Here is a 10,799-nt window from a genome sequence, read left to right as displayed (position 1 = left end):
CCCCGCCCCGACTTCCCTATTGTGGCAATAATTGTTTTTTAATTAAACCTGTCTGGGGATGATTCTAAACTGTGTTTTGCTAGGTTGAATTTTCAAGAATTTATAAATATTGGCCAAATAAGTGGATATAGTGGATAGCATCAAAGTGAATAGCATTCTCCATTTGAAATTCATGTCGTAAGACGTTCAGAATTTCTGGAGAGCATTAAGAGTGTGACCAGTAGGTTGAGGGAGATGATCCTCCTCCTCTACTCTGCCCTGTTGAGGCTGCATCTAGAATATTGAGTTTTGGTCCTCCCAGTTCAAGAGAGATAGGGAACTTCTGGAGAGAGTCCAATGGAGGGTACAAAGATGATTAAGGGGCTGGAGCATCTTTCTTAGGAGGAAAGGCTGAGAGAGCTGGGTCTGTTTAGCCTAGAAAAGAGAAGACTGAGAGGGGACCTTATCAATGTTTACAAATATGTAAAGGGAGGGTGTCAAGAGGATGGAGTCAGACTTTTCAGTGGTGCCCAGTGATAGGACAAGAGGCAATGGGCACAAACTGGAACACAGGAGATTCCACTTAAACATGAGGAAAAACTTTTTCACTGTGAGGTTGCCAGAGCACTTGGACAGGCTGCCCAGGGAAGTTGTGGAGTCTCCTTCTCTGGAGATGTTCAAAACCCACCTGGATGCAGTTCTGTGCAACTTGCTCTAGGTGAACCTGTTTTGGCAGGGGGGTTGGACTAGATGATCTCCAGAGGTCCCTTCCAGACCCTACCCTTCTGTGATTCTGTAACAGGGACTGCTGCATTCTGACAAGCAGCACCATGCTGGGAAACTACACAGTGCTTCACTCAAATTTTTATCTACAGTCTGTCTGTAGGTTTTCTGGGCTTTTTTTTTACTTTTTCTTTCTCTCTGTATAGCCGAATACATGTTATCTGATTGTTAAAGCAGTCATGCCATGGCTTGAAAAACTTGCAAAAAACATTGACCAAGTGACAATCCATACATTTTCTGTAACAAATGGTCTCCAGCTTTACTTTCAACAATAAAGTCAGTATATAGTAGTTCAAGATAAATGTGTTTGAGAAACTTATGTATATGATTTCCTTTGCCACTTCATATTCATTTTGACTTGACACATTACTTTTTCATTTGTAAGCAAAGCAAAAAAATTGCTTTTGATCTATTGGAGTTTCTTTGTTTGGTATCATTCCTTTCCTGCAGCTGCTCCCCTCCAGTAGCTTGGAGGGCCCGATACCAGAAGGTTTGCGGAAAATACTCCGAGATCTTGTTGCTGTCTAATAATGTCTATGTCAGTTTAGAATCGCTTTCAATAATATATATATTATGTTTGGCTGTGCTTCTTTATCCTTTTTCATGTAAAGGTTGCTATCATTTTTATCTGCAAGTGCTCATCCACTGCTGGCTTAATGCAAAGCTGATTGTAACCCTACTGCATCTTACAATGAATAGATCATTGATACCCAACTAAGTGGAAATAATTTTCTATGGCAAAGCAGAAGAATTTAAAGTCATATCAGCACAAACCTCAAGTAATTTGCTGGGATTTACAGATTAAAATGATTATTTGTGAAATGACTGTATTATATCATACACTTAAGATAGAGGAGGAAAATCAAACACATTTTGTATGATTGTATACACATGTCTATTTTTACATGCGTCCATCAGCATTTTGTTTGTATATACAGAGCATATGCAGTACAGCATATTGTAACCTGTGTGTAAAAATACGTATAATATTTATGTAACACTGGCACCCATTTGACAGCTTTGAGACTGCAGATGGATTTTTTGAAGTTGTGGGGTTTTTTCCAGATTTGACTTAGCTTGTTACTTTCTCATAAGGAAAAAAATATAGTTTTAACTGATATTATGCTAATTAAGTTAGTATGAAGCTCCATCAGTTGAATCAACCAGAAGAGCATGTTTAAGATCACATAATTGATGCCAACAATGTAATTTTACTGTATTGCCAGGTAAAAATACAGCATTATTTTGTCTTTGTTCAAATGGTAGAATTCCCTTGCTTTTCGGTGTAAAACTCCTAGCAAATAATTGGCAATTTATTAGGAAAACAATGACAGTGCATGTAATGAGCTATTTTCTTTTGTTACCTCTATTTGATTACTTTCCTGCTATCACATGCAATATGAAACCATCTATTATGAGGTATAGAATATGTAAATATCTAACTTTACAAGAGAAACTGGAGACTGGTCCTTTTTCTAAAGAGATGGAAAATAAAAGAATAATTGTTAACCACGTCCTTTCATTTTCTTGAAAACATCAATTACATTTACAAATCCCAGAAACACAAGCCCACCAGTGGAACAGAAATAAGTCCTTTCAATATGCTTCAAAAAATCTAATCACATCTAACAGCTGAAATTTATTTACAACTGTAATTTGAAACATTAATTATGATAATGTGCTGACTTCTTTTGTAGCATGGTTCTCAAAAGCTTGGCAGTTCTCTTTTTGGTCTTGATGTAACATATGTTTTGTGACTTGGAGAATTTTTCTACCTTTTTCTTTCCTTTTTAAAAAAAAAAAATATTTATTTTCTTTTTCTCCTGTTTGTTAACTCTTTTCCTCACCTTCCCCATTATTCTCCTACCCACCTCACTGGCTATTAATTCAAGAGACGGATTTTAGTGCTTATACTGACTCTCAATGCTGTCGACAGCTGAATGTAATGCTTTTATTTTGGACACAGCAAACAGTAGCACTGAGAATTTACTATACTGTGATACCAATGCACTTCAACAGCATCAGAGCAGGAAAAAAGCTGCTTATAACTTTGTCTTGTCTTGAGACTATGGCTTTAGAAGATGCTTTCTTGATATACACATATATTTGGCTTTATTAAATTATTTTTGAAAGGGCTTAGTTATTGCTGTGCTAGTTTACTTAGTTGCAAGTAAAGAAGATGTGTGAGGAAATAACAATGATTTGGTTTTCAGTTGTGAAAAATAAGTCAGGTTGTCAAGATACCTGGCTGTACTTTGAAAGCCTTTAAAGAAAATGACAAAAGGGCTCTAGCTTTCTTTTTTGTTTTGTTTTTTTTAAAGTTGTGTTTTTCTGTGTGATGGGGAGATTAGCCAAAAAAAAAATTGGAATTTTTATTAGGACATGAAAAGGTCTCTAATGACCCTTGAAAGTGGACAAAAGGGTAGTACAATAAGTGACAGAACTCTAACAAGGGTGGAGGGCATTCCAGGAAAAAAAGAAATTAAATCCTTTAATTTTTTTCGGCTTGCCATTTTCTGACAGCTTATCAAGTGGTTGGGACTTGTTTGTTTTGGCATGCAGTTCATTCATTGTAGGCAGCCGGTACTTTGTTCTTCTTTGTGGTTTCCAAAAGCTGATTGTGTTTATCCTAGACTGTGGGAAAAGTGTATATTCCTGTTTCCTTTATAAAAGTAAACGTCAGGTTTTGTATGAAATTTTATTTCCCATATTTTCCATTCCATTAATCGTTATTGTTGAAATATGTCAGGCTTTGGCACATCATCCTTTGTTTTCATATGATTGTACAGATTGCAGTGTCAGTGTGTGACCTGTTAAGTCAAAAAATAAGCATGTTTGGGTTGTAACAATTATTACTTCATAAAGTGTAGCTGAGGAATATGCACCATTATTGAAAAGGAACCAGGATTTAATTTTTTTCTGTTAGAATTGTTTCAGGGGTTATCTAGGTATTGTTGTATAGCACTTTCTCACTTAGTCTGGAGAAGACAAGACTAAAGGGAGCTCTGATAATGGCTCTTCACATACTTATAGGTAGCTGTAAAAAGAAGGGGAATAATCTGTTTCCTATCTGATGAAAAAGAGGAGATTTAATATGCTGAAGTTGCAGTAAGGGGTTATTTTAGTTAGATATTATGAAAAAACTTTCTAATTATAAGGATGCTGAACACTGGGATAAATTGCTTAGGGAGTCTGTGAAATCTCTGCAATTGAAAGATTTTAAGAAGAGGTTAGACGCACCCTTTGGGAGTAACACAGGTGTGTTTTGTTTCTACTGTGAGTACTAGACTAGAAGATCTCTCATTTGCAAACCTGTTCCTAGGGTTTGTTGTCTTTAAAATGTTAAAGATCTCGGTGCAGTAATTTGCAATTTGTACTCACCTTCTCAGATCTGTGCTTCTGTACTTGTATGCCTGGTATTTTCTAAGTATTAGGGCTGCGTTCTGTGACTAGGGCCCTGAATTTGGGTCTATAATTGCTGTAATTTAATAGCAGGAAGAAAAAGGGAGGAAAAACTTTTCACGTTGAAAGGGGAGATGATTCACAAGAAGAAAAATTCTGTGTTTTGCATATCTAGATTATGGATAATACTGTGTTAAATCAGTAACTTTTTTTTTTGCATTGTCTTGTGGCTTACTGACAATGTAATATTTGAAGACTGTTTAATAACTTCAATCAACTCCTGAACCACAGTAGGTGACCAGACATTTCATAGGGTCACTTTTTTTCCTGTTTTCAAAGTAGCATCATTGGAGGTTTGCATTTTAAAAAGAGATTAAAATGTATCTCATTAGGAGAGTCTGAAGATAATACTAAATGTGAATAACAGGAATGCAGAATCGCAAATGTTTATAGATGGCGAAAGCCTCGTTATTCGTGACATTCATCTTTCTGAAAGACCAAGGTTGTTCTGTGTTGTACTTGACCATATTCATTTTCATTGTTCTTCAGAAATAAATTTTATTGAATTGACTGAAACAAAACCAGAATCCGAGCTGAATATGAATTAGGCTTCTAGTACTGAAATTCTTGAAGGAAATGGTTATATTTTATCTATTTTATGTATAGTTTTGTGTACTCAATTAGTTTTGATTACAGTGATATGACACACAAAAAATGAAATGGTTTCAAATTCTAGAGAAGCTTCTTTGGGGGGTTGGAACTAGATGATCTTTAAGGTCCCTTCCAATCCAAACAGATTTTACATCTGGGTTTTTTTTTTTTTTTTCCAGCGACTTTCTCGGAATGCATCTGGAGATACAGGCATTCAGTTTCTAGGCACAGTGGTAAGTACATGCAACTATTGTCAAGAGTTATGTTGGTAGAGGAATACAATCTAAACTGAAAATAGACAAATGATACTAGCAGCACATTTATGCTTGTATTTGTGGAGGTTAGTATTGTGTGTAAATATTCTGAGCTTAACAGCTGAATTTAGGCAAATTCCTGAAGTTAACTTCCAACGTACGGTGCACAGTATTTACATTCCATGTTTCAATCTATTCAGGTCTGCCTCTGTTTCATTTACAAGGGATTTAAGAGTAACTGGTTGTAGACTTGTAAGTTTATTGCAAAATAGGTTTGATCCATATCAGGATCAAACTCGCTCTTCCCCACCACCTTGACTTTCTGGTCTCTGTTGCTTCACCATATCATGTACCCTCACATCCCAGAGGTGAGTCAGTAACTGTCTTATACAAAGACTGTATAGTGATGCAAAGTTTTCTGTGGTTCTCCCAGATTTTGTTTGTTGGAGAGGAGTACGTTTAAAATCCTAATCAAATTTTACACCATTGGACAGAATTTACTAAATAAAATAGATTTTTCGTTATCATGAGCAATCATGTATAATATAGAAACTAAAGGTTTGTGTTAGGTGATGGATGCTTATAAACATATGTGATTGAAACACCATCAAATTCTGTGATTTGTGTGACTAAAATGCAGTCATTGAATTTTTCCAAGTTCCTTATGCACCTAAAAATATTTCTGAAAATTAAAAAAAATTGAAGTCTCCTCTAAAGTAAAGTAAGTTGTCCTGATTGCTGCTGACAGATTTCCCTGTAGTGACATTAACAATGAAAAGCCTAGGAATGAAATGCTCCTTTTAGAATTTAGTCCTGACATCTCTGTGCACTATGTATTTTGGACAAAAGTAGATTAAGATTGCATATGGTAATACTTTCATTCTACTTTCTTGTGATTACTTCTAGAATTCCTGTGAAGCCTTTTTTTAGGAGGTATAACACAGTAAGAGTAAACTTAACAAGAATATCTGTAGACTTGCATGTTGTTTTTTAGAGATGGAAAGTACCCCTAGTATTTTTTTTAATTGTCTAAATATATGTCTATATATTCATATACATTTATTTGTCTTACTCAATATCAAGCAGTGCAGCAGTTACAAATATGACATAAAAGTTTTGCTCTGCACTGGTGTGTTTGTAATGCTGCTTCAGCTCTGGATTTGCATCCTGCATACACAAGGTTGCTGCTAGCTGACTGATCTTGTAGTCTTTGTGTGAGAAGAAAATAATTACTCCAAGTAGATAAGATATAACACAAATGCAACTTGATAAGATAACACTGAAAATATTTTAATCTATCCCCTATAAGTGGGTGGTGTAGCAGAGAAAATTCTAATTAAGTGTGTATTTAGTCACATTAAAAATTAATTTGTTCTTAAGTTAGTTATGAAAACATTTCATATTCATATATTAGAAGTGCCCTGGAGTCTCACTTACAGACTAGAACTCTTGTGCTGGGACTTGTGCAACAGCAAAAGAAGACAAAAGAGAGTGCAGTATTGATGTGCTTTTAGCTTTAAAAACCTGATGAAACAGCTAATGGATTTTAACATATACCAGATCTTACTGACTAGCTCATGTGTTTATTAGATCCTAATTATTTTGGTAAATCAAGTATGTGATTACAACTAAAATTCTCAAGAGGACTGAACAGAAAAACCTGTAGTACTCTTTCCACCGTTTTTTATTTAATATAAATTATGCACATGCTGATGAAACCTAGAGAGAGAACTTTAACGAGCAGGGTAGAGAAGCAGTAATGAAGTCTGCTTCCCAGGGTTTGCTCCAATAACCAGTTTTCCCACAGAATCCAAACCAGAGTCTGCACCTGTGTTCCTATCAGTTCCTCTAGACTACTGTCCTTGTCCTTTCCCCCAAGTCCTTTCCTTTATTTAATTTGTCCTTCTTTCCTTTAACATCCTTGTTCTCTTTTAATTCGAACTCAGTACGCTCAGCATAGATAATGGGGGGGAAGGATGGCTTTTCCTTACCATGATATCCCCTACAAATTGCCTACATGTATAGAAACACAGTCTGTATGTGTACACCTGTGTGTGTATGTGTACATGCAGACAAATGTAGATGTTCAAACAAGGAAAAGAATACCGTCCCAATAAAGGTCCTCGAAATGCCTTTTGGGCTCACCACTATGTATCTCTTACTAAACCTTTGCTAACATAGAAGTGCAGTCAAGATAGTAAGTGAAAGGAGTGTTCAGCAGCAAGAAACTCTTGGTTGCTCATTATTATAATAACGTATTGTTATCAACATAATAAACAGCTTATGAAATTGCTGCTCTGCTCTTTTTTTCGTAGTAGAAAATGTTAGGGATAGCTTGAGCATTCTGTGTTACTTTTAATGGGCAAATTTTGATGGCACTTCAGTGATGGCCGGCAGCGTGATGCTACTGAGTGTACACACCGCTGACCTGTCCATCAGGACGTATTTTTAGAACCAGCTGATCAGGAGCACAGCTCTCTGGCTTGTCAGGAGGGCATCAACTTCAGTAACTGGCTTCGCTTGATTATTTTACATTGGACAGTAGAAACAACTCTGCTTCTGGTTTTTGATAAAACATAAGCCTCTGCTTCAGGAAGCCAGCAAAATGCAAAGATCTGTAGAAAAATACGAAGATCTGTACACAGAGCTTTTGCTTCAGCCTCTGCAGTTCAAAAGCCCGTATGTTTGAGTAGTCTTTTCAGAGGACCGAGGTCCACCCTTCATTCCTCTCTTTCTAGTTAGCCTCCAGGTTCTGTCACGTCTCCTGTCTCTTAATTCCACCTTCTGTTCTCTTACGTGAGAGGAATGCTTTTCACTGGACCACTGATGGCCTCAGTCATTTGCTGGTTATTCATGCCTCTGTCAGCTGGACTTCAGCAATGAAATGCATCTGTTAAAGGCAAGCAGCCTTTAACACTAAGAAAACTTCAGAGAACTGCAGATTATTCTGGAAGTATTAAACTTACTCTAGACGGTGTGTAATGGCCTCTGTGTAGGATTTCAAATACAGAAATACTGTCTCTATGCTCAGATAGTGAGTGACCTGGCTCCATCACATCCATAAGGTCATTGTCGGCTTTGAGCTGCAGGCCATGCTTGACAGTGATGCTTTACTGGCCCAGTGGAACACTTTCTTCAAAAGAGACAGTCCTGGACGGTCCCCAGCCACAGTGGAAAAATTTCACTATCCTCTGCTCATCATTCATGCCATTTCTTTGATCTTCTGTTTTCTAACATCAGAACAGCAAGATAGAGGAAGACAGTTACTTCTTTCCTCTGGGGAAGGATGAAAGGACATATATGTGACAGATGTTAGTCATGTTGCTCAGTATATTACTTTACAATATTCCTTCAGTGGTGAACACAATATAGGAACTCACTTGGAACAGAGTGGAATTGCTCTGTCCGAAGAATCAAGCCATCTTTAGGTGCTTCTGAGTTTCCTAGCACCCTTTTCTTGATTCAGCCTTCTCACTGGAGATTTTTCCATTGCTTCAGTCCCATCCCTGATGGAGTAATTTTTGCCACTTTTGATTTACAAAATATCTGAAGTTCTGTTGTCGAGGCTTATGCTCTTGTATGATTACTATTAGACTGTTAGTGTTACACTTGCTGTTCTTCAGCCTTTTTTGCAGACCCACTTAAAGTAGTACAGAGATCCACTGCTGTGACCAGATCTGCAAAATCCTGGTTGAGAACACTTGATTTAGGAAAATTAGTCTATTCTGAGGCCCTGGCTGTGCTTTTTAGTATAGTTGGCATATATTCTAGTACACTAGTGATCACTCAGTGACTTTTTTTATTGTTCTTTAGGTACTTCCAGATAGGTTGGCAAAAGGATGTTTAATACACAGTCAGGATTATTAGTTATGCGTGTTGTTCATTAATTTGGTCAGAAGTGGAGAGCTTTACAGAAGAGGCATTCCTCAAAATTTTTGCCTTTGCTTCCTGGCTTATTGCATATTCATCATTTATATATCTAAGGTAACCCTAGGAGCTACAGGTCAGTGTACTAACTTTACTTCTCACTGATGATTTCCCTTCTCACTCCCTCCTGCCATGACTTGTCTGCTTTTGCTTAAACAACAAACTTCCAACTTTCTGTCCCATTACCAAAGCTTGCAAATTGTCATGGAACTTTTCAGTCTGTGTATAATCTCATCAGCTTCCAGACAGCTTCCTTCTCCCAGCATTCTTACAAAGACCAATTAAATAGCAATAAAGATGGAAGCTTTGACTGTATGAGTCTGATTTAGCTCAAAATGACAAATGTTTTTAACAACCTGCTTCTTTCACCCTTACAAATCATTGCAGTTCTTAACAGGTTTTCTTTCTTTCTGCTTTTCTTTCTATATGTGACACTTCTGAAACTAGATACTGAAGACTTATGCAGACTTTCAAACGTTGGTTGAAAACCTGCAGAGGTTACAAAGGTTGTATTATTGGAATATGTAGAGTATTAACCACAAGAAAATAAATGTAGTCTAGTAGGTGTTTGTTTTGCAAGCTAATGTATTTTTTTATTTTTTTATTTTTTCTTTTTCTTTTCACAAGACTTAAGATTAGGGTCTCTGCTGACCTAAAGGGAATTCTACTGTTGCATAGATTTTTTTTTTTCTTTTCACCCAGCTTCAGAGGCTCTCTGAACCACGTTGCTTCTAGAAGTAGAGCTACTCTCAGTGGCATTTCAGTAGTGCAGAAGGTGTTACTAGGTAAAACAAGCAGTTATTTCTGAAAGCATTAACTTCTGCAAGCCAGTTTTGAACATGGTTGGCGAGAATCCTGAGACTGGCTACAAACTGCTGCAGTATTCTGCAGGAAGTGGGTAATTCATGCAACAGGGATTTAACTTGTGAAAGTGATACTTTGGTCCATCATTAGGACTGGACAGTGAGAATTGTTCCAGCTCATGTGATGTGGATGATTGGGTGTGATCACGCAGCTACGTAGGCTGTTCTCATTTAAATTCTGTTATATATTTGGATGTGTTGAAGCAGGAAGTATAGTGAATATATTAAAGATGTCCATTGGGGGCAAACTCTCAAAAGGAACCTGAGAAATTTAAAAATACTGGTGTTACCAAAAGCCATGTTCTAAAATAACTTAGATTATTTTGAGAATCTTGCTCAGAATTCCTTTGGAAAAAGAAATAAGAAATTGCTTGGAGTTCTGAATTTTGCTTCCATGAGTTAAAAGAAACGAGGAGTGCCACAAGTTTCCACAGAACAACTTCTTACAGTCATAGAATCATAGAGTCCAACCATACCTGTCCACTACTAAACTGTATCTTCGAGCACCCATCTACCCATCTTTTAAACACGTCCAGGGATGGTGACTCAACCACCTCCCTAGGCAGCCTGTTCCAGTGCCTAAAAACCCTTTCAGTGAAGAAATGTTTCCTGACATCCAGTCTGTACCTCCCCTGGTGTAACTTAAGGCCATTGGCTCTTATTCTGTTTCTAGTTACCTGGGAGAAAAGACACACACCCACTTTGCTACACCCTCCTTTCAGGTGGTTGTAGACAGCAATTAGATCACCTCTCAGCCTCCTCTTCTCGAGACTAAACAACCCCCGTTCCCTCAGCCGCTCCTCTTAAGACTTGTTCTTCAGCCTCATCACCAGCTTCATTGCCCTTCTCTGGACACGCTCCAGCACCAAAATATGTCTTGTAGTGAGGGGCCCAAAACTGGACACATTGTTCAAGGTGTGGCCTCACCAAAGCTGAGTAC

The 10,799-nt window shown here is 37.3% G+C and overlaps 1 protein-coding gene across 1 annotated transcript in view; it reads left to right on the top strand.

Annotated features, from left to right (window-relative positions):
* LOC104529133 (propionyl-CoA carboxylase alpha chain, mitochondrial) overlaps positions 1-5,048 on the top strand; it is a gene marked incomplete at both ends in the record, with an annotated part of 179,698 nt that extends 174,650 nt beyond the window's left edge. The window contains one exon of the mRNA XM_010173337.2: positions 4,995-5,048. Coding sequence (XP_010171639.2) covers positions 4,995-5,048 — 54 coding nt within the window. The remainder of the gene's footprint in view (positions 1-4,994) is intronic.
* Positions 5,049-10,799: the final 5,751 nt, after the last annotated feature.

This window comes from Antrostomus carolinensis, unplaced genomic scaffold (genome assembly GCF_000700745.2).
Source record: "Antrostomus carolinensis isolate BGI_N321 unplaced genomic scaffold, ASM70074v2 scaffold238, whole genome shotgun sequence".
NCBI classification, from domain to species: Eukaryota; Metazoa; Chordata; class Aves; order Caprimulgiformes; family Caprimulgidae; genus Antrostomus; species Antrostomus carolinensis.
The sequence above is the reverse complement of the archived record's forward strand: the minus strand, read 5'-3'. Positions and strand labels throughout refer to the sequence as shown.